Source organism: Anthonomus grandis, chromosome 5, assembly GCF_022605725.1.
Source record: "Anthonomus grandis grandis chromosome 5, icAntGran1.3, whole genome shotgun sequence".
NCBI lineage: Eukaryota > Metazoa > Arthropoda > Insecta > Coleoptera > Curculionidae > Anthonomus > Anthonomus grandis.
In genome coordinates, this window is record NC_065550.1 from 27,033,520 (window position 1) to 27,059,071 (window position 25,552).

At 30.2% G+C, this 25,552-nt stretch overlaps 1 protein-coding gene across 4 annotated transcripts in view; it reads left to right on the forward strand.

Moving 5' to 3' along the window:
• The window catches only part of LOC126735866 (phospholipid-transporting ATPase ABCA3-like), a 47,479-nt gene extending 28,444 nt beyond the window's left edge, over window positions 1–19,035 (forward strand). For all 4 annotated transcript variants that reach the window (XM_050439960.1, XM_050439957.1, XM_050439958.1 and 1 more), the window contains 8 exons: window positions 2,445–2,754; window positions 7,616–8,078; window positions 8,135–8,282; window positions 11,643–11,886; window positions 13,248–13,431; window positions 13,698–13,805; window positions 13,862–13,981; window positions 18,004–19,035. In XM_050439960.1, the coding sequence (XP_050295917.1) occupies window positions 2,445–2,754; window positions 7,616–8,078; window positions 8,135–8,282; window positions 11,643–11,886; window positions 13,248–13,431; window positions 13,698–13,805; window positions 13,862–13,981; window positions 18,004–18,186 (1,760 nt within the window). In that variant the 3' untranslated portion in view covers window positions 18,187–19,035. The remainder of the gene's footprint in view (window positions 1–2,444; window positions 2,755–7,615; window positions 8,079–8,134; window positions 8,283–11,642; window positions 11,887–13,247; window positions 13,432–13,697; window positions 13,806–13,861; window positions 13,982–18,003) is intronic.
• The last annotated feature ends 6,517 nt before the right edge of the window (window positions 19,036–25,552 follow it).

A 25,552-nucleotide genomic window follows, 5' to 3' on the forward strand; every position in this document is an offset into this window, starting at 1 on the left:
ATTTAATACCAGGAACGAAATTGATTGATAAACAAGATCCGGCAAATTTAATTTACGAGTCTATAGATACAGTTGCTGATTTTTAGCTGAATTTATGTTTAATTGGTTTGAACAAAACGAATCTGCAACAAGTGACTATGTCTCTTATAGACCCGGTGACCCCCTTGATCACCGCTTTCAAGATCATTAATTAGATCAAGAAAGACAAGCAATGAGGTCTCCAAACTTCAATTTCGCAAAACCATATTAGCTGTATTCGATTCAACGCCGGTTTTGGTTCTGGTTGAGAGCTATTTGACGCTATTAACAGAATATTTGACGTATTTGGTTACAAATAATGACGTCAACGCATAACCAATACCAAACCACCCGAATGCAATGGTTCTGCTGTTTTTTTATTGGTTATGGTTCGTGCTATATTCATGTTATGTTTCAGATACACATATTGGCATGGACTAATATTAAAACTTTACTTTTAACTTTAATGCTTCCGGACATTGAGGCTCTTTTTATTGTTGCAACATCAAAATTTTGATAATTTATACCAAATTTAGCAAAGTGGCTCGTCATTGCCACCTGTCTTAAATAAGCAAGTGTATATCATCATCTAAAAATTAAAAACAAAATACCTACTAATTTAAAGGGCTATTAAATAAATTATTGAGTAATAAAGGCTCTGCATTTATTTCTGCAGTGTAGTAACCGAGAGTAATATGATGTATTTTTATTTACTTTAGTAGAAAAGAAATACGAAAAAACCTACCAGTAAGAAATAAATGGCAAGTAGAAATATCAGCCTCTATATATATGGACTTATCGTTAATTAAAAGTGTACATTTTCCATTTTATCTGGTTTAATATAAATACTGCTTAATTATTACTACCCTGCGGGATCTTATTGTATATTCAAGTTCAAATAAAAAAATGTTATCAATAAAAACAAATTTTGTCTTTTATCTCGTGTTTACAAACAAATCCAAACCAAATCAGATAACCACCTCGCCGGTCTGGTTCGAGATATGACAGACCAAAAGTAAACAATGACGTCGTTAAATGTAAAACGAATACTGTTGGTATCACTTCGGTTAACCGAAACCAGAACCAGCGTTCGCTCGAATATAGCTATTGTGTGCAACCAATTTGAGATTCTATTACTGCTGAAATCTGAAAATGTATGGTCAAAGATCTGCCCAAAACGTGGCACCAGTAATAGTGTATGTAAAAATCTGTAGAAGAAATGAGACAAACAATTAATAAATAGAACATGTACATCTAGGGGGCGCTAGTGTCAAAGTTTGGTGTCAATACACATAACCTTACTTAAGTTTTATATTTACTTTCTGTTTGTTTTAGCGATATCAAATTGATTTTTGAATTTAATTGATGCTATATAACTTTCTATGTGTGTCTCAGTGCTTATCTATTTCTAGTAAACATGAAAGCATCAGGTTCCATAACTTTCATAAAATTTGCAGAAAAATTGGCTAATAGACATTCGCTGAAACAAGAAAATAAGCCGAAATTTATGACATATATCTAGTTTTAAGGTAAATAGGAAATTTTAAAGAAAAATCACATTCCATCTATGCAAAAAGTTACCGGATGTTCACGAGAGCTTTTGAGTTTTTATTACCGACACTTTTAAAGCTCTTATTGCAGGAATAATAGTACTTTTTCATTTCATCACATGCATTTTTGTAAAGTGGACGAAGCATGTGTACAAATGTTTTAAGAGACTAAATTTTTGAAGCATTTCAACCACAGAAAAAACAACAAATATAAAGTAATTTTAGATGGCACTGAATTTCTAATAGTGAGAACCAGTAACCCTATTATCCAACAAGCAACTTATTCCTCGTATTATGGAAATAACACCTTTAAAGTACTCGTTGTGTGTACAGAAAATGTTGAAATTATATTAGTATCTGATGCATATGGTGGAAGTATATCTGATAGAATAGATAATTACACAGCAATCTGGAAAAGCGAATTAGGTTAAATATGCCTCCATTTAAAAAAGGCTTACAGATATAATGAAAACTAGGATTGTAAAGATCGTGCCAAGATGTGGCCTTACATCAAACAGCTATATAAACAGCTGATCAAAAAAGTACTATTTCAAACTTTGCCGACGAACACTGCTGCGCCTTTACTACATATTTTACATACCTTTACATAATAACTATATAATATGGTACATATTCTATTAAAAAAATCATTGATTGTCGCAAATATACCATTCAACAACCAAATATACAATAAAACAAACACCCAAAATCGTAATTTTAATTAAATATTTTGAAGATACAGTTTGTCCTTTTTGGCACAAATAAATAAATAAAATTTAAAAAAACAATCCTCCTCCTCTGTTCTTGAGCGTTTGTTTTGTTGTGCTTTCAACAATAAACAAACTCATTTTAAATATTGATTGATCTTATCTTTAGGTCACCTATTCTTAATCTTCTTCGTCTACGGTCTGGCAGCCATTCCCTTTTCCTACCTATTCAGCAGAAAGAAATCGATGTCTGACGCGTTCGCCGTGTTCATCGTAACCGGAGTTATGTTAGGAATAGTGCTGACCGTACTAGTAGTAGGACTGGAGCAAGTGGGGAAGAACTATGCCACCACCATGACAACCTTTAAGACACTTTTTTTAATTTTCTGCCCTCCGTTCGCTATGACTTATTTGGGCCTGAAGTTTTCCATGAAAGTCATCGAAAATTATAATTGGAATAATATGGAAGATTCGAAAAGGTACAGTGTATATACGATATAATTCAAAAATGTGGAGAAAGGTTACAATAAATAATATGTCGTAGGATAACAAATACAGTGTGGTTCACAATTGGCGATGCATCATTGCGATCTAGGAAACTGTTGCAGAGGGTTTGAAATTTGTCTCTAGTAGAGATATTTTGAAAGCTAAAATGATGTATTTTTGAAAATACTCAAACATAAATAATGACATGTATAAATAATGTGTAATAAATTGAAAAACAATAGGCATAATCTAGATTATTAATGTCGCTTAACAATATTTAAAATTAATCATTCAACAAAGATCAAACTGTAATAAACACACACAAAATAATGTTGAAATGTTAACGAAAAAAAACTTCAAAATTTTATTTACTTATATATATTTTTCACATCTTCACGTATAAGCCGATAAATGTTGTTTCGTTTAAGGTTGGTGGGATTTTTCCAACTTATATAATGACTAAATCAATTTTTTGTGTTTCTTTCTGGCGAATTTATATTTTTAATAAGAGAATACTAAAAAAAATACTAATTCATAAAATTACATAGGTCAAAAATGATAAAGATATTAAAAAAAATTAGAGATTTGTGTGGTCTTGTATTGGGGTGATTTCCAGGGGTAAGGTGAATTAAGGGGTAGATGGTTAACTGGGTTAGCTCGCTTATTGTTTGGAATTAAATTGACCTCTTAATAGTTTATTTTGAAGAGGAAAAGACCAAAAAAATTTGTGCATAACCTCAAAACTAGTTAAAAATACTTTTTTTTTAATTTTTTAGTACATAACCTTAAATATTGTGATTTTTGCAATTTTTTACTTACATTATCATAAACTCGTTTACCCACAAACCATAGAAATATATTTTTCAATTTTAGTTTTGTTATTGTGTAATGTTGCTCGATTTGTCATAAAATCATAGTTTTTGACCGCAATTAAAATTTTTTTTATATTAAAAGTGATACATTATTTAGAAAGGCATGGAAGGGCTCCTAATGGATATTAAAATCCAATATGACGTTCATTTAAAAACAAAGTTGATGATGGTTTCAAAAAAACCGAAACTTTGTAAAAATATTAAAAAATTACACAATTAGTACGCTTTTTAAGATTGAACAATATTGAATTACTAAACATATAAGGTATTTTGCAAAATACAACAATTAGTAATATTTATTATCCTAAGATCTTTAATAGAAATTCCATCAATTGCTATTGCATTTGTTCAAATATTTTTTTATAATATAGATATATAGCTTTCCCTTAATTTTTTAAATTTTATCTTAAGTTCTTCCTAATTTTTTTTTTTGTTAGTAAGGCAAAAATTGATTCTTTTATTAGATGTTAATTTTTTAAATGCCAGAGTTTGAATGGAAAAGAATCTTCTGCATTATTCAAGTAATCAGGCACATAGCTTTTTTTATTTTTTGTAAAATTTTGTTTCTAAGCATTTTTCCAATTTTTTACAACTTTTTTTAGTGACATTTGTTGAAAGTAAGCTACTATTTCCCTGTTTATTGCACGTTTAATGGTGTATTTTATAACTCTACTAACTTGGACTACCTTCGAATATTATCTCTGAGTTTTATTAAACTTTTATAATGGTTTTTCTTTAATATGCTTTGTTCTTACATGGTCATACTTATTAATTAAATAAGTAATAATATTTTTAATTATCGTTACTTTCTCATTGATATTATTGGTGTAGCATACATCATGCCACAGCATTTTTAAATGCTAAGGTATCGGTCATAATCGGCATATTTATTGTCATTTTTAGGTATTTAAACTTACATATGTTAAATTATGATCAGTAATACTCTAATAATACTCTAATAATGATAAGTTTTACATTCAATATTTTGACTAATAATTATTACGTCTGAGAGAATAGCCGTATTTGAAGCTGAAGCAGTGTTGATTTTAGAATCTCTTATTTTTTGATGAAGTTCGAAAGTTTCCAACAGATAAAATAAGTTTTTGGCTTGAACTTGTTTGTCTTAAAAGATCTCTTGAGTCATGTATCTGAAACCCAACTATGTCAAAACTAAAAAGGGTACAATATGTTTCGAACACGTGTCATTTTAGTTTCTTCGAAATATCTTAAAACTCATAGGTGACAAAATTCCAAACTAAACTCCATTTACATGCAAATACTATTGTCTAAAACTTCTCTCATTTAATCATTTTTCTTTTTTCAACAGTTTAAGAGACACATTGTATACTAGGGTGGGTCGGTTCTCTAGGTTTTTTATGCCTGTAGTAAAAAAAGTTGCCAAATGGTCCATAATGAATACCAATTTTTTACTTTCTTCTAATTTTATTATTTAACCCCTAAAAAAAATTTAAAAAAATATATTATTAAAGACTGCTGCTTCAAACACTCACAAAAAATTTTATTCAATTTAAACAACGTTAAGCCTCCCCGCCAGGTAAATTTGTACGGAAATTTTTCCCTTCAAAAATTTCGTGATGAGGCTAATACTAAACTCTTTGATATTTCAAAGTGCAAATGTAGCGATTTTAACTTGTGTATTTGTGAAAAGTCATACAAAGTTCCAAGAATGGAACAAGCTTTCCTAAACGACCAGAGAACTACACGATTAATGTCTATAGGGCAAGTAGATGCCAAAACAAGTAAAATTTTGCAGCAAAAACAAAAAAGAAAAAGCAGGGACCTCTCGCGTAATATTCCGGAGGACAAAAGTCAACAAAACATTTCATGTAATGTATCAGAAAAAAAATTGAACAAGGCAATCTATCAGATATATCAGTGCAAAGCGAACCAGACTGTAATCCAGACTTCGAACGAACCAGAGCCGTCAACTTCTACGGGCATAACCCTCGACTTTCCAGCAAAAGCAATAGACCGAGCTGGTTTATCAAGTAGAAAAGGAGCAATGATCGCCAGTGCAGTTCTGGAAGATGTTGGATTGATATCCAAAACTAATAAGATTAGACTAGTAAGACTAGTAATAGATAATAAGACTAGTAATAGACAAGTCCAAATTAGATCAACAAAGAAAAAGGCAACGACTTGATTTACAAAAAAATATAATCAAAGATGATACTAGTCTTCAAGCTCTCTATTTTGATGGACGCAAAGATAGAACTCTTCACATTAAAAAACAGGGTGAATCGTCATCTAGGAAAATCATTGTCGAAGAACATATAGTGTTATCAAAGGAACCAGGTAGCGACTATATAGGACACGTAACACCTGAAAACGGTACTGCAGAGACCATAGCTTCAACGATTCTAAAATGTTTAACCGAAAATGAAGTATTAGCGAGTTAGTTGCGGTTGGCTGCGATGGTACTGTCATTAACACTGGGCCTCACGGTGGTGTAATACATTTGTTGGAATTACATCTTAAACGACCTTTGCAATGGCTAATATGTCAACTACATGCAAACGAGTTGCCATTGCGACATTTGGTTCGACATCTGGACGGAAATCCCACAGGACCATTATCATTCTCGGGTTCTATCGGCAAACTTATTGAAACATGTGAGCGATTACCTGTCGTGTGCTACGAAACAATCAAAGTTAATTTGCCTGAGGTAAATTTAAAAGAATTAAGTAGCGATCAGAAATATTTATACGAGATTTGCACTGCCATATCTACTGGAAACTGTCCATCTAATTTAGCGAATAAATCTCCTGGCAAGTTATCTCACGCACGATGGCTAACAACAGCAAATTGTATCTTGCGGGCTTTCATTGCGGTAAGAAATCCCCCGTCTAAATTAAAAGTGTTGACAGAATATATTCTGCGAGTATATGTGAAGATTTGGTTTCGAGTAAAAACTGTACCATTGTGCACATTTGGAGCTCTTTACCTTTGGCAGCTAATTCAATATTCAAGATATTTAAGTGAAGAACTTAAAGCTGTAGTTGATCCTGTAATTCAACGAAATGGCTTTTATGGCCATCCTGAAAATATTATACTAACGATGATCTTTGACTCACGTCGTCATATAAGAGAATTAGGGTACAGAAAAATATTAAGTTGCAGGTCGAATGAGAAAAAAATTCCTGTAAATTTAAATAGCACGATGAGAAAATTTCAAATTCTCAAGTTCAATTTTGAAGCGGAATCATATATTGATTTAATAAATTGGCAAGAGTGCAAACTTACAGAGCCATCAATGACGAAGCATCTGTCTGATGAAGAAATTGAAGAATATATTAAAACTAGCAGCTATCCAGAGGGAGATTTATGGAAGTTACCCTGCCATACGCAGGCTGTGTCAAATTAGTGACAGAGGCATCGTCGGCCGTAGGTGGGTTTACTAACAGAGATGGTTGGATACGTACAACGATAGCATCTAGAAGCCAGATGCCAAAGTTTAATACCAAATCAGACTATGAAGTAGGAAATTAGAAATTGCTCATATGGTTGGGTGGATGGGTAGGCAGGGATGGAACTCGATGGGAGCCACCTCCCGTGGTGAGTTCTGGGTTATTTTGTATCTGTTTATATCCAAAATAGGCGAAGAGCTGCTCGTAAGTGGAAAAGTTGAAAAATGCTTGATTTTTTTAAATTTTAACAGCTGGCGGGGGGCCTAAATATGTCTACAATTTAATAATATATATTTTTTTGCATAATTAGAGGACATTACATTATTTTATAGCACAGGAAAATTATTTTCTTTTTATATTTTTTTTGTATCTTTGGGTGGGTAACGCTGATGATTTTTTTTAAAAATTTGCACTAGATTATTTTACCCAATAGCAAGTTTTTAAACCACAGGTCTGTCAAAATTAAAGAAAAAGTATAAAAACGACCCACCCTATTGTATACTATTTTCATGAAATCTTTTATACAACCATAATATATATGAATTTTGTTTTAGGATGGCAACTTGCAGTTTTAACTCCTCCAACCCTTGTTGCATAAGCACATCCCAAGCCTGCGTAAACTTTCAAAGTTACGAATCAATTCTTAAGCCCGATATATATTTAATACTGTTGGGTGCACTACTTTATCTATTATTAAACATAGCATTAGATAGTTATTTGCTGAAAAAAGTCATTAATTTTTTGCATCATCTATATTACACAAAAACGAAACGCACTTACTCTGAAATTGATTCGGAAAATGTTTATGGCACCTTAAGGGTAAAAGCCCTAAAGAAATCTTACTCGGGACGGGAAGTCGTGAAAAACATTTCCTTGGATCTAAAAAGGGGCGAATGTATGGGCATTTTGGGGGTGAATGGAGCGGGGAAAACTACAACTTTTAAAATGCTTACCAGGGAGGAGGTTAAGGACAACGGAACTATTAAAATTGATGATATCAATATTGAGGATAATAAGGTTTGTTTTGCAATCGTTAAGAGTTCCAGAAACAAACTGTATGTATTTTGTTTTAGTATCTAATGAAATTGGGTTATTGTCCCCAAAATGATGCCCTAAACTTTTCGTTAACGGCCAGAGATATTTTGAAAACTATGGCGATGCTGCGCGGTATTAGCAACAATAAAGTGAACGTTGTAGTGGATCATTTTTTGGATATGTTTGGTGAGTTTGAATTTAGATTATTTTTCCGCGACAAAAATTTGTTTGGATGTTTGTTTCTGATTTTTAATCGAATTTAGTTTTATAATTGAATTATTTGGTGGCAAATAAGACGCTAAAGACCTTGTTAACGTTTTGGCATATATTGGGCCATTTTGAGGATCATACAAAGATACAGGGTAAATTTAAAATGACGCTTAGTGGTCGACTTAAACATAGGGTGGCTGGTAATGAATGCGCCAAAAAGCAATTGTAGATTAAACTCGTCAAAATATCGATGTTAGCATAATATGCTCTAGTAAAATGTCGCTGATAATTAAGATACAGGGTCTTAAAATTGAATTTTTGAATCTCGAAGTTCTTTCTTTAAAGCTCAAGTTTTTTTTGAGATATCAATATAAAAACAAGTGATTAAACAAACTGATAGAATGATGGTTTTTGAGAAAAAAAAGGTGTACTACATTTATTTCGGTTAAACAAAGCGTTTTCGAAATATTTACATTTAAACATTCTGTTGCATACTTAAAAAATAGTTTAACACTAAATTAAGATAACATTAATAATGAATAAAATAATGGAAATCATCTCTTTAACAAATGTGTAAAATGTCCACCTTTCACTTCCAGGCACCTTTTTATTCCTTTCATCAAATAGTTGCCTTACTTGGAATAAAGTTCCCTGTTTATTTCTGATAACATTGGTGAAATCATGAATTTTTTGCAATAGTTGCTTTCGTGTACGTGGAATCTATGGAAATTCACTATCACGACCAAACCATCTGCGTGGCAACCATTTATCTAAAAAAATTGATGCTGAATAATAAAGTTTTATCGTAAATTTAAAGAAACATCATCGAGTAGATCCGGCAAATATTTTTTTTAAAACTGCAAATATTGGTTAGTCGTCATAGTTATTTTGATATAGGAAAATCTGCTCACATAACCCAACACAACCGGATCATATTAAATATATTTACTAAGTAATAGTAATAATGAAAAATATACATTCATGTGTTTCTCTTCTCGAGAGAACACTTCCAACAACAACTAATTCTAAACTTAACATAATAGTGATACAACCATGCAAGTATAACATTTAAGTAATGCATAATTTTCAAATCTTAAATGCGGGAACTCAAAAGGTCCAATAATAAAATCACCGCATATTAATAGAAAACTATTGCTGAAAATAGCGTAGACAAGTGTGGGTTTTCCAGTTCGCAAGTAAACGGGTTGTTAACCGAAATAAATGTAGTATACCTTTTTTTCTTAAAAATCAGCATTCTATCAGCGTGTGATTCAGAAACAGCGTGTGAATATGGTGCAACTAGCGCCCTTTATACTTTATCTCAAGAAATACAATAAAATCATATTCCTTAACCCCAAAAACCCCTGATTGCCCGTTTAACAGATATAAAAAGCGATATTTTACTAAGGCTTATTTGGCTCAACATCGATATTTTCACGAGTTCAACCTAGAATTGCTGTTTGTCGTATTTATTACCGATCAGCCTGTAATTTTAAAATTTCTAGTTAAAAACACAAACATAAATAGAAAAATTAAAAATATATAAAAAATAGGTATTAATCTCATTTTCCTCAATTGAGGGCCAGAAGATTTCAAATTTCTTTAAAATTTCAAATTTTAAGGAATTTTTAAAATATTTTGTATATTTTTTTCGGTTGTTCTTTTGATCATTTGCCTCTATTTTATTCAATTACTTTTGTACTACCTAATTAGTAAAAAAAATACCAAGTTTAAAGAAAAAGCTAGATACGTATATAGAAAAGCCTAATAGAGGTCGAAAAGTTCGAACGAAAAAATCATATTTGTTCTTTAAAAATAACCCATTTTATCCACTCACTACCAAAAGAAGATACTAGTCTCTTTCAATAAATACTTTCAGTTTACAGCAATTTAATGTGTAACAATTTTAAAATATATGTTTTTACACATACCTACATCTTTCCCTGGTGTTAAACTTGAGACGAAGGAAGGAGATTCTGAGGATGGCAACATATATTTTACAAACATCGATGTAAACCAAATAAAAAAAAAAGATTTCTGCTTAACCACACACATTAAAGTATGCAGGGCCATTTAAATAGTTGCAAGTACAACATAAATAAAAAATGAAAAAAATATTGAAAAGATTAATGTTAAGCATTAGTCCATTAACAATAAAAAAAAACCTCATCCTGCATTATCAACTTAATTTGAAAACTTGAAAGCTGCCAAAATACGAAAAGAGAGATAATTCAAAAGTCGATAAAAAAGACAAAATACATTTTTTCTCTTCTAATATGGTAAAAAATCATTTTAAAAATGATGTAAAAAAATATCTATAAAAATAAACAAGATCTAACTTCATAAACTAAATTAAGAAAATAGGAAAAAAAAGATAAATTGGGCCTATTGTAAGAATAATCGATGAAAACAGAAATATTAAAACATAAGTACTTGAAAAAAAGTTAAAATACCACAATCAAATATAAAAATACAATAAAAGGAACTTATAACAAAATGAAGTGTGAATACATTCAATTAAAATAATAAAAATGGTCAAGCAGATACTTGAAAGTAAAACAAAGTTTTTATTATTTATATATTAACTAATTGTATATAGCGAAAACGTGTATTATAAGGATTTGGTTACCGTTAGCCAAAAAAAAACTTCAAAAATGTTTCCAAATTTCACCAGAAATTATCGGCCCTTTTGGGTCAATTTTTTTGGAATTTAGGAATCGAATCCTTGTATACTCGTTAAAAAATGAAAATCTTCATTCCAGGCATTTGAAATCTTTCAAATATTTTCGTTTAATGAAAAGTCTTTAACATGTCTATAATTTGGAATGGAGTCTAATGTCTGGAAAATAGAGGGGACTTTTCATTTTTATCTTAGCTGCTTCTAAGGTACTACAACAGCCTGAAAAAAATTGGAAATATTCACTGCCTGGAAGAAGGCTTTAAGAATGAAGAAAGAGTTAATCTTATTTTGTTTACCATTATATTTTATATTTATTTACTAATTTAAGTTTGAGCATAAAGCAATAAAAAACTTTTTAAAGGTATTTCCAGATGTCACCAGATTATCGGCTTTTTTTAGGCCAAATTTACTAATCGAATCTTTGTATATCTAATAATGAACGAAAATTTTCTTCATTCCAAGCAGCAAATTTCCTGACATATTGTTCTCATTGTTTCATCATTGTTCTTATAATTTTGCCTAAATTTAGTGTTTAACATTGAAAAAGATTCTTCATTGCAGGCAGTTAAGATCTTCAGGAAGGTTCGATGATTTTGATAAATGTGAATCTTTTTAAACCAAACATAATTTTAATTATTGATTAAATATATTTATAGGTCTAACAGAGTTCGCCGATATCCCATGCGAACAATACAGCGGCGGCAATAAAAGAAAACTGAGTTTCGCAGTGGCCGTCATCGGTTACCCCGATTTTATTTTACTGGACGAACCGACCAACGGGGTCGATCCCCTCTCCAGACGAAAATTCTGGACCCTGATTAAGAAAATTAAGGAAAAACAAAACAATTCATTTATTCTTACGTCGCACAGTATGGCGGAATGTGAGGCAGTTTGTAACGAGTAAGTCCAGTTTTCATATGTAATTTTCAAAAATGTAATATCTTAAAAAAAGTAAATAAAGTGTAATATATTTCTTATATTTATATGCTTAAAAAGTAAATATGTACGGGGTGTCCCATTAATAATGGTAAACAATTTAACAGCAAATTGCTTTAAAAAAAAATGAGGTTAAGTTAAATTTTCTTAGTCCGAAAGTCAAACACAACCAAAATGCAGGATGATAAACTTAATGTAATTATTTTTAGTTTTCGCCATAAGTTAAGCATTTATTCTCCGTTTTTACAAAATTTAAAGTATTTTTTTTTGGCAAATCTTAAGATTATGTTATAGGGGACACCACCAGGACCCTGGGACACCCTGTATAAAAAGAAATAATTTTTAAAAAATTAATTAAATTGCAAGCAATTCAAATTTCAATAAAGTTCCAGTTATCTAAAATTCCAGTGGCTACCGCTTGAATATCTAATGCAATTTTATTTTCTCATTGTGGTAAAAATTAAAATAAGTTCAAATTCAAAGTTCTTAACAAAACAAATAGAGTTGAATTGGTTGTTCTTGTTGACTCTTTGGTTTTTGTGGGTGCAGCATTTCTAGTTCATTTCTTATTTCCAATGAAATAAATTATAATATTATTAAGAGGTTAATAAATACGGGGTAGTCCAGTTTTGATAGCAAAAACTTAACTGGCAGAAAACCTCAAAATAATATTGGTTTGTAATGTAAACTATATTCGAAAAATGCTTCGTTATCAAGATACAGGGGTCAAAGTTCTAATTAAAACATTTCATTTTGATTACATTTTCAAATTTTAATATTTTAATACCTAGAAAATTATTCATTAAATGTTAAAAATTACGCATAATAATAGTTTTTTTTTCAAAATTGAGGATTCCATAAATAATTTTTATTCAAAACAAAATCCCACGCATGCCCCTGGTGGAAGTAGAATAATAATATTGCGTTTAACCAAACGTGCGAAATTTCATTTAAATATCTAAAATAGTTTTGAAAATATAATGATTTCAAATTTAAATGTTTTAATTAAAACTTCGACATCCTGTATCTTTGTAACGAAGCATTTTTCGACTATAGTTTCTTTACAAACTGATATTATTTTCAGGTTTTCTATTCTGCCATTTAAGTTTCCACTTTCGAAACTGGACCACCTTGTATATTAATACTACAAGAAATTTCTCTACATTTTTAATCTAATGATGATTTCAGATTTCTTTTTTTTCTCCGAAAAATCTAAATAATTTTAGTTATAAGGATGTAATGGATAATATCAATGTAACTCTATGTATCTACCACCTTTTTTCTAACTTTATTTATTTATTATTTTATCTATTTTTGTCCTGTAGTTTAAAAATCATGAAAGCAGGAACAATTCACAAAGAAGGCACGATATCCAAACTTAAAAATGATATTGCCGGTTTCAACATAAGATTAAAACTGAAGCAAGAGAAAGACATTTCCAATGAAGTAGATGAGGTGGATGGGGTGAGTGCTCCATACGACGAAGTAGATGGCATTACAAAGAAGAATGTAAGTGAACGTTTCTTTTAATTACTAACTTATTTAAAGGTTAAAAAATGCAAATCAAAAGTCTTAAAAATCCTAAGTTTTACTCAATAGTGCTACCTGCATTTATTTACTTGGTTCATTTATTTGTATTCTCCCATGTATTTCTAAAGAATCCTGAGGATGCAGCTTTAAAACTGCGAAACCGATAACAATACAAATTAAAATGTGAAATTTTTCAATTCTTCGTAAACAATCTAATTTATTTATTAATAAAATATTGGTTGTAGAATATATTGTTCCTCCCGGGCAAGAAAAAACCGAAACCGGTTATAGTTAAAAGTAGTTACAGCCCCGTAAAGGCATCAAAAAGAGAATCACCGGATGGTCAAAGTTCGGTAGGTTTGGACATATGTTTTTTTTTGTACTGTTATTAATTAATATCGTTTTTTAGGAGAAATATCACTTAGCAAGTTCATCAGCTGAATCTTCGTTTAGATTAAAAACAGGAGCGGAGCTGAGAGGCTTCCTTAAGCAAAAGTATACAAATGGGGAGTTCAGGGATGAACATGGGGTAAACACTTTTTTTTCTTTCTGTTATATCTCTATAATTATTTTTGGCTGCAATATTGCATGTGCAGGGTCATTTCTTATGTTTACCCACCACGTCAACTTTTCTGGTTCACTGCGTACAAAAAAATATGACACAAGAAAACGTTGTATTGGTTTTTAAATAGTATAATAAACATTAAGGCTAATCATTGTTTAAGAAAAATCAATTGTTAGGAAAATGGGATATACTAAAAATATTTATTTTTCAGTAGGATATAAGTAGAAAAATCTTAATACCGACTAGAGGTTTTCCAATAAAAGGTGAAAATTCAGATAATGAGTGGAAAATTGCAGATAGTAATTGAAATTTTCCAGAAAAGTGAAACTTTGTGGATAATATATCGCGGGTTCTTCTATAATTGATCGAAACTTTCGCCAAATTAATTTTTTGTTACAATGCAAATAACTTGTCAGAAGTTTCTGTATATGAGTATCAAATATCCAGGCACTAAGTGGAAAAATTTCAGATTCTGACTGAGGAAGTAAAGAAATGTTCAAATAATGTAATATTCAGATAGTTATTGAAGACGTTAAGGTAAAAAGGAGACATTTGCAGTCGTATAATGTGTACCTTTTTAGGTACTGTTATAAGTCTGAATAAAATTCATATATCTACATAGTATCAAGAAATCCCAAACTAATTTTGACAAATAGTCACTTAGTATCTGGAAATTTTCAATTACTATAAGTAAATTTTAAATTAGTATTTAAAATATCTGCTCAATATCCAGAAATGTTCACTTCAAATGCCTTGAAGAACGGCTTTAACTACCTGGAATTAATAATAAACTACTTCAAATTATTTGAAGACGTTGAAATTAATGGAAAAAAAATCAAATGACTTGAAGACATAGAAACTAGCTTCAATTGCCTAGAATTAATGAAATAGGATTTCAGATGCCTTGAAAAAATAGCTTTAGCTACCTAGAATTAATAATGTACTTCAATTAACTTGAAGACATGGGAAATTGTTTAAACTGCCTATAATTGAAAACTTCTATTAATCAAAAGAGACTTCAATTGCCTTGAAGAAATAATTTCAACTACCTGGAATTTATAATAAACTACATCAACTGAGTTAAAGACATTGGAAATGGCTTCAACTGCCTAAAATTAATTAAAAAAAAAACTGTGATGAAAAAAAAAATTTTGAAATGGATTTAGCTCTCTGGAATTAAGTAGATAAGCTTCAAATGCCTGTAAGAAATTAATTAGGATTGTACAACAACTTGGTAGAAATATAGAAAGACTATAATTGCTATAAATTACTTAAGATTTTAATTCCATGGAAAGAAAAATACTTCAGTTGCTTGAAATTATTTAAAAACAAAGAAATTTAAAATTCCTGAAAGAAATGTCATTAATTAACTGCTAATAATTTAAAAGACTTTAAAGGTAAGATAAAATATTTCAACTCCCTTTAAAAAATTAAGTTTTTGAAATATATGAGAAATTTCTTCAATTATCTCTAGTTGAGAAAACAAAAGAAGTTATAATTGCTTGAACGCATTACTAACAGTTCCAGTGGAATGTAATAGAGTTAGCTGCTTAGAAGTATATTAAAAAAAGACGTCAAATCTTTTGAAGAAATGAAAAATAACTCCAACTGAAAATTATTTCAAATGCTTGGAATTTATGTCTTACTTAGGGAGTACCACCTTCATACCTTGTTTACTAATTGTTCTAGAAAATCTATTATGAATTTTTATAACAATCATTCATGAGTTGAAAAGAATACGCATTCTATTATATGTACCAGGTACAGTTTTTAATAGACAGTTTAAAAGACAGGCTCTCTACTATTACCAGATCTAAACACCTTATATTTTTTCTATGTAGGTCATCTTAATGTTTTAATGCGTAAAACAATCAATCAATCAATCAATATATGCTTTATTGTCATAAAAGTAAATTTGTTGACAAAGCTGTAAAAAATAAAAACATATACACAAACATGTAAAAAGGTTATTTAGCATGCTATGGTCCATCATCCTAAAGGCATTCTGCTTCCATGAATATGGTTTACCTATACCGGTAAAACCAACAACATCCCCATTCTTCAGAAATACTCCTCCAAGACTCTGAACTAAAACATACAAAGCTAATGTAATGTGAAGAGTATCAATATGTATAACACAAACAGATATTATTCACTCCCGAAATATACAATTTTATTAAATGTAAAACTGTAAAAAAAAAATGAATCACAGAAATAAATTAGGCCAAATGATATGGTGTAAAAAATATAAAGAATATACCTAAAGTCCTGCAAGAAAAAGGTAAAAATTACTAAAATCTATCCGACAAAAATTCAGTTATTTCATAATAGCCCTTTGCAACTAAGAGTTTTTTAACACGTTTTCTAAAGAGCTTCCAGCTACCTATACCTTTAAAATCTGCACGAAGATGATTAAAGAGTTTTTTACCATCAAATATAAAAGTTCTTTTGATCAGTGAACTTGTAGGCATAGGCAAGAGCACATCATTAGCTCGTCGACTGCTATATTCACGTCTATTAGTTGTGTTCACATTTCTAAATTTCTTATGAACGAGGCAAACAGATTCCAATATAAATAAGGCAGGAAGGGTTAAGATTTTATGAGTGATAAATAGCTGTTTGCAAGACGCTCTCATACTCACATTACACAGACGTCGGATCGCTCTCTTTTGCAAAACAAAAACACTATTAAATAAGTAATGTGTGCATGCACCCCAGAAACACAAACCATACCTTAAATGGGACTCAATTAAAGAAAAATAAACATTTCTCGCCATGTCAAAATCCTCTCTGCAAACACTTTAAGAGCATAACAATTTGCTGATATTTTTCTACACAATTGCGTGATATGGCCCTCAAATTTTAGTTTATTATCAATAAATAAACCTAAAAATTTATTTTCGTCTAAGTTGTTTAGAATGTGATTCTCCAAAAACACATTATTTATATTGCATTTAAAATTCATAACGCTAGTTTTTGAAATATTTAAACACAGATTGTTGGAATCACACCATTTCTTGATTTCAACAATATCTCTGTTAACTGTGGTATTTAGATTCATCGCACTCGTGTCATGCCATAAAATTGTTGAATCATCCGCAAACTGAATGAATTTACCTGAGATCCTAAGATTGGCCATGTCATTATTATAAATGAGGAATAGAAGTGGCCAAGAACTGAACCCTGAGGAACACCATGAGTCACAAGCTGCTCCCTTGAAAGGGCACCATCCACAGAAACACTCTGCATTCTAGTATGCATATAAGACCCAAACCACTGAATAGCCAGACCTCTGAATCCATACCGCTCAAGCTTCCACAGCAGTATTTCGTGACTAACACAGTTAAATGCTTTGGTCAAGTCACAAAACACTGCTGCAGCAATATCCACTGTTCAAGCTCAAAAATAAGGACTCAAAGAATGAAAAGATCGCATCTGATGTTCCCTTGGCACTTTGAAACCCAAATTGTAAAAAAAAAAAACGTAAATGTTTGTAAAAGTAAACGTACATGTTTAAGAAATTTCAAAGCTAAAATTATCTATGAATTTTGTCACTATTAGAAATACCCCAGGGATGTGTCAAGTTCAAGGGTGTTTAAAACGAGTTATTGACATTTAATTTCCTGACATTGTTTCCAAAATGTATACAGGTTATCTAAACATTTTCACTTACTATCTGAAAATTTTCGAGTTTCCAGTACAAAATGCATAATTTATTTATAAAGTGATAATATTTGAGACATATGACCTTTAGCTTGATTTTTCCTCTAAATCCTCTTATGATAATATCTATACAAAAATTATAAAAACACAATTAAAATTTTCTTGAAATCGCAATAATGCGGCTTGAAATTGATCCAGATTGTCTAAGCTTCAACGCTTTTAAATGGTCATCTCACTATATATTAATCGTCTGATTTATTGAGTTTTTATACTATATTTACAATAGCAAAAACGTTTCCTTAACACCACATTTTCTTTTATAGGACCTACTACACTTTTACATCAGAGATAAATCAATGAAATGGTCGAGACTGTTCAGGGAATTCGAGGATCTTAAGGAATCTAACCCGGATTTAATCGAGGATTACTCTATAAGCGAGGCCTCGTTAGAGGAAGTGTTTTTGGATGTGGCACGATCGGACAGTGACAAACTGGCAGAGGTCTAAATTACATCATAAATAAAATGACAATTTGGAACTCAATAACAAGCCCGATTGGAAAACGGGGTTGGTATTATAATTGTCATTAAAAATGGAAGCGGTATGGATGCGGAAATGAGATTTTCTCGATCAATTCTCGATATTTGAGAAAGATTTTAAAAAACTCGAGAGTCGTATAAGAAAAAATCGTTAAAGTTCTATTCAGTTATTAAACTGTGAATTTTAATAGATATTAATTTATTATTGCTGAACTAATTAACATTTTTCTGGTTTAATTTTTTTTAAAAAGCCTGGCAGTTGTAGTAAACTGAACCTATTGACAATTATAATACCCTTACGTCGTTTTGTCATTTGTTCACTGAGCCAAATCTTGTCGTTTTACTACTTACCAGAAAAAAAATTGTAGAGTTTTTGTTTTGTTTAAGATTTTGTGTTTAAAAAAATAGCTAAAATTCCAAAAAAATTTAAGAAGAAATGATCTGTAATATTTTTTTATGTTAATATAAAAAAGGTATTTATTTCTATAAAGAAATTATTTAAATTTCTGTAATATACACATATATACGAGAAATAATTCTATGATGCGTAGGCAAACGAGTGTAAGCCAAAAATTACCAAATCGAGAAACACCTATTCGGAAATTGTAGTGCTGATAATTTTAAAAATTTATTTATTATTTATTTACTAACAAAATGGCTTTAGCCTGAAGGCTAGCGTTACAACTTTAATAGTTTTTTTTTAATTATATTGTGATAGTTTTTCATTTTAGTATAAAAGTGTGTATAAAAGTTGCTATACAATTTTTATAATAAAAAAGTACTTATTGAAGGTATTAAAGGCAGCAAATGCACTAGATATTTTTTCTTTTCTTTTCATATAGATATCCTTTTTGAATAACATTTTTTGGGCGATAATATGACAGACTTTTCACGCATAGGAAAACAAATTCTTAAAAATCTTCTTCGTTGAATAAACTTTTCTTAAAAAATATTGCAGCATACTATTTTGTATAACGAAGCCATTGAACGTCATGTCATTTGAACAAGTTTCCAGAACACACGTGATTCACTCTCATGAACTCATTCCATGTGACTATGACTACTAACCATAAACTTATGGACAATTATTTCTAACGTCTATTTTTGTTGCATCAAAGTTAGGAACATTGCAGACACATTGCATGCCAATTTCTATGTTGATCACCACATGTATGATAGTCATATAGAACAATGTGTTTAATGTTATCTGGTAGTGACATTAGTTCTGTGAAGATATAAGTCCCACTCTGGTCATTACCCATTATCCATATCATGCATAGTTAAATTAAATGTCCATTGTTATCTTATAAAAAGCATCACTGAAATTAATACATTTTTTGTAGCGTCAAATTTGGCAGATACTTTTTGTCGTTTGCCCCCGTAAACTGTGATTCGTGGGCAGGAAACGACTTAATGTGATAAATTAATCAATTGCTTCTTGCAACAGTATGCTAGAATGCTGATTTTTTGGTTTAAGGTGATCTCTATTGTTAGACTTCACAATTCCGGATACTGAGCATTGAGAGTTATGAAGAGCAACAAACATTTGTGTTTCATTTAACACTTAAACTGTTTTATAAAACATCCCCGGCAAACTTTAACATTTCTTCCTTTAATTTTTAAATAAAACATATCACTAGTATTGCAATTCCTTGATTTAGCAGCTTCATTAGTACGTTTTCTTTTACCAGCTGTGACCATTATCTAACATACCCTTTTATCTTCTTACTTTAATAGTCATTAAATATTACTTGCCTAATATCTTCAGGGATTTTTTTAACACATTTTATTCCACAATTTAATTCATTTGTTCTTTTATGTTTCTTACTTGTAAAAGGATCATCAATATACCACTTCTTTTTAGGCTGCCTTTCTAGTTCATCATTTTCAAAATTGTTTCCTCGAAGAAATATTTTTTTAAGTTCTTATTGCTGATGTGGGAATCTCATCCTCGTTGGAATTATCCGAATTAGGAAGTGGTGTATATATTTTATCCTTGCTGTCGTCACTATTATAATATTGAGGCGATATTAATATGTAAATAACTGATTTTAAAAAATATAACCTGATGAAAAATACTGATAATCTGGTTATATCCTGATTCTAATATCATATCATTTTGTTCATTGTTTATTGGCATGACACAAAATTATGACAATACGTGTTTCATAATTATGCACCCTCTTTTAAAAAAAAAAGTAAATGTCATAAAGTATAATCCTACTAAACTAAAAAAACTATTCTGCTGAAAGCCTAAATAAATGAACTACTCCTTTAATTAAAAAAAAAGTACAACGGTAAAACTCTACCAACGTTTTCATTGGAAAATGGAATATCCATGGGTGTATAGTTCAATATTAACGAGTCCAAATTAATTGGCTTTTCTAATATTGATTATTTTAAGCCTAAAATAGAGTTTTTCTAGCTAAGGAAAGGTACACCATCTGTTTCAAAGCTGCGCCAAGTTTTGTCCCCAAATAACGCGCCATTAGCGACAGTATTTTAATTTTAGAAAAGTTAATTTATATTATTTTAAATAATAGTGTATTGTGTTTTGTTTACATTCGTTAGGTGCGCTGCTTAGTCTGGAATATGAGACAAATTAATATTTAAATTTTCTTAACTAAAATTTAAAACAGCTTGTTGGCTGCCTCTCTGATTTTGTGCCAAGCATAGAATAAATAATTAACAAAATTAGAAAAATTATAATTATCTTATTATCAGGATTAGGATTTAGGATATAGAAATCCAAAAATAGACTTCGAAAATAAGACCATAAGAAAAGGCTTCTCAAAAATATAATTTCATACGATATTATTATTTAAATACACATAACTACATAATTCGGATAAGTCCTAAATGCATCGCACATGATGGTAAATAATAATAAATTGGGTATATATTGTAAAACTTATATATACATATATTTTTTTTTAATATTGACTTTCATACTTATATTTAAGTTAAAGATATTAGGGCCAAGCCTGTATAAAGTGCTTACCTAAATCCAACAGATCTTAATAGTTTTCTTAATGTCTCAGGGCATCCAGAGAAGTTAATCTGTTTGTCTTTTATTTTCTGAAGTACTCCTAAAATTTAAAAAACAATATATAAATACATTTGACATGAATTTGAATTCTAAGTACATACCTCTTAGAGTAGTAGATCTTTTTTCAAGCACGTAAAAATTGTAGATTACACTTTTAATCTCTTCAATATCTCCGGGGGACAATGTTTTTATGACTCCTTTGGCTCTAACGCTTTTTTGAGTTGGAGTTCCAAAAGAAGTACAGGCCGGGTTGTTATCTACATGCTGTCCTTCCGTTTTAATTCGCTGAAGGCAATTTTTGCCAATTTGTGTAGCAGCCAAAATTCTTTCTCTAAAAATAAAAAAAAAACTGATGAAATTAAAGCAAATATCCTCAAAGTGATATTATTACGTACTTAAACAAAGCACTAATTTAAATTATTAATGTATTAAAGTATCAATAGCCTAAGAATTGTATTAATTAATTATTAGAATAGGCTGCCTGCAAAAATATTAGATAAATTAATACATACCGGTAATTTTTTAATGGGATCTGAATTCCCTCCATTGCTTCTCTTTCCATAAAGTTTGAAATATTATAAATAATTTCTTTTGCTTGGCTATGTAAAACCTTTCCTTTCACACCAATCCTTTTTGGAGCCATAATCACAAACAAAAATAACTATGAAAAAATAATATAAAAATTATTCACTCTAAAAAGACATAACACTACAACACTAAAAGGCACAGAACACAAATATAAGAATTAACGCAACGGCACTGTTTATATGCAAATCGGGGCGATCGATACCGTTGCTTTGGCAGCGGCGTAAACAAATTTACTGCGCAACCGATCCGAACAACACGTGCTGTACCTTTCCTTAGCTAGACAAAGTCTATCAATCTGCCGCTTTTTCACACTATAATCACAATAAAACTGTAGACTTATCTACCTAAATCCTTCCGTGCAAGTTTTAGTTCTACTACTTTTAAATACAAAAGTCTAAAAGTCAACACGTTTCCTTGTTACAATTTATTATACATTAAATGGTATAAGTCATTATGATAAAGTTGGTATGATTGTTAAAGGTCTACTTATACTATTTATTTCTTATAATTTGCGTAGGTCAAAATAGTACGAATTAACTTTACAGTTTGGACCAACGCATGACCACTGATGCAGCAATCCAAAATATGGCAAACATAACTTACACTCAATTTTAATAAATTTTGACTTATCCTAGTTTGTCCACTCACCATAGAATTACAAAAGTTATTTTATTTTTTTTTGTAAAATAACTTCAAATTCAAGTTGCGGAAAATTAAAAGAAGACTTAAAGGCATTGAGGTAAAATAATAAATACGTGATACAAATTAAAAGTTTAAAATCATTAAACAAATTAATTAAATAATAAGTTTTTTAATTTTTTCAGCTATGTTTGGTAAAACAGAGCTAAACGGGATGTATCGAGGTCTTTCTTAAAAGACGTTGTCATTGTCTGTATGGTTTTATATACAATTGTGATTTAAGCATAAGTTTTGTATTTTTTTGTTAAAAAACTTTTATAATTAATAATATTATTTGTATAAATGTAAAAGTATTTTTGATAAAATCAATAAATACTACTACAAACAATTAAAAACGATAACTGTAAATAAAATTTGAAGGTTATCGTTAATAAACTTTTTAGAAATCATTCCTAGTAAAAAAGAACTTTTATTTATTTATTTTTTTCAGATGGTCCCATAATAGGTCAAGTCTCTCAGTATGGCAGAGTTCTATGCGACCGCAATTTAGAGATTTATTGTAGCACCATATTGTTATGTTATACATATGTTTTATCATCATGGTACAAATAATGCATTGGAACTTGTAAAAACAAATATCTCGAGATCTATTAACTTTAGACACTTCTAACAAGTGAACCTTTTTTGTTGCGAAAATACGAGAAAATAAGATTTTTCGGTCAGTTGTTGTATACAGGCTAGGCAAGAAAGTCACACAAGTTATTTACCGAAAAAGCCTTTTTACCGAATAAGCCTTGTTTCTCATACTAGAAAACCTTCCTATACTATTTTCATTTCAAAATCTGGAATAATTCTCAAGCAATAAGGAAAAATAGAAAATAAATTTGGTGACACCTTGTATCTCGCAAAGTATCAACTTTTCGATTAAGGTATGTTTGTGAATGTGTCACATATTTTGGTCTAGAGCTTAATATATTTGTTTGGTTCTGATTCAACCCTTAAACATAACTTCCAAGTGACTCCACATATTCAGAGATTAAATGAGACCTGATCAATATAATGGTTATTAATGTCTTTGTTGGGGACAGCGTAGAATTAATTGTTTTTTTGTGTTTATCTTAGGATAACTTCGATCCAGTTGCAGTGAGTGGATGGAACTTTTCTTCGCAGAAGTGCATTAAGGGGTAACGTAGTTAAGATATAGACGCTCCTTTTATGTATGTTGATTCTTTGTTATCACTTTGACGAGAGCCTGTCAAGATTATTCAAGGCGTTTTTCGCAGATTATCATGATTGATTGGCGCTGACTAAGTGGGTATTGTGTTAGGACTTTGACCTTTATTCTACTTTTTAATATGGTAAGTAATACTTGTAGATACTTTAAAAAACATCTATTTTTATTACGGGTCTTTACAGTACAATAAAACGGTCGATGTATATTTGTCATTTTGGTTTCTCTGTGGTATTCTCAGGACTGCTAGAAGTTTATTTAACAGTAGAAACAGATAAGAAAAATTAGATAATCGGATAATTTATCTTAGATTTTTTAAATTTAGATGATTTAGTTTTTTTAACTGCATATATCCGGTATATATTGATTATTAAGTCCCGATCATGATCTCATTGAGATCGAAACGTATGCCAATGATCGCTAAAATATTTATTGGCCTCAATTTAAAAACCGTTTAAGAAAATTAAATATTTATTAATTAAAATTAATTTTTAGTAGACAAGTGTAGTTTTCTTTCATTTTTTATTTTTTCAGTTTCATAATATTCCAGACAAAGCTTACCAGAAGAGCAAAAAAAGACTTTTGTAATTCTTGCAGAAAATTTCAAAATAATGTATGGATTTTACAACCGTAATTTTGATATCGTCTGAAATCCCATAGACAAAATCAGGAACATTATCTCCACGAATATTCTAAGAACATCGTTTTAGTCCATCTTTTTCAAAATCAACTTTTAGCAGCACATCGATGCGCTGTTAATAGTAAGCACAGGGTGGCCAGATAAGAATGCAAAGTGCTGTATTTTGGAAACTATTTGTCCTAGAGACTTGCGGCAAAACATTTTATGACTAAAGTGGCCAAAAGAATACCGCGGAAAATATTTTTAGATTTCCAAAATGGTCGCCAGGGGGCGTAACCGCCATCTTAAACTTTTAAGTGATTTTTCACTGAAATTTAACCAGTAAATGATACGAAAAAATATATGCTTTTTAAAGCTCAGCTCTACTCAAGTAATTTTTGTTTAACACTTTGTGACGTATATATTATAATAAAGTGGTGGGGGGTAATTCAATGTTTTTTTTTTAAATAAACAGGTGTAACGACTGAACGAATCTTGAACAACAAACTTGGTCCCGTTGGAAAAAACATTTATTGCTCCATCAAATCCGTCTTATCTGTGATATGTCTAGAGCCAGAATTAACAGAAAATTGCAAAATTCTCTAAAAAATGAAATGCAATAATATAACTTTTTTTTCATAAAAATGTATTGAAATGATAGCTAAATATGCCAGTGAAAACCATATCTCGATATCTTATTCGTAGCCTGAAATATCGAAGAAAGAATATTTAGTTATCATATAATTTTAATTAAAAAGAAAAAAAATTAAAAAGACGCTATTACACTGATATTTATTGTTATTTATTTGTCTTTTTTCAAGGTTCAATGATAAAATGTCTTTTTATAATCTAAATTTAATAATTAAAATATTCTTTGTTCAAAAAATTAAAAAAAAAACGCGTATGGGCATAATAATAAAAATTATCGATTTTTAAATAAAACTAATGCCTCCTTAAATGCTCGAGCTGTCTTCCATCATCATTTCTGCTCTTGACAGGCTGTAAATGGCTTCTTGTATTCGTATTTTCAAGTCTCTACGACAAATAGTTTCCAAAATACAGCACTTTGCATTCTTATCTGGCCACCCTGTACATAAAGAGAACGTTTTTGGTATTTTAGTGTTATTTCCATAATTATAATCTTTAGTAAATAATTAAGTTGGATTTGTACACTTTAAGCATCTACTACTACAATAAAACATTCAGTA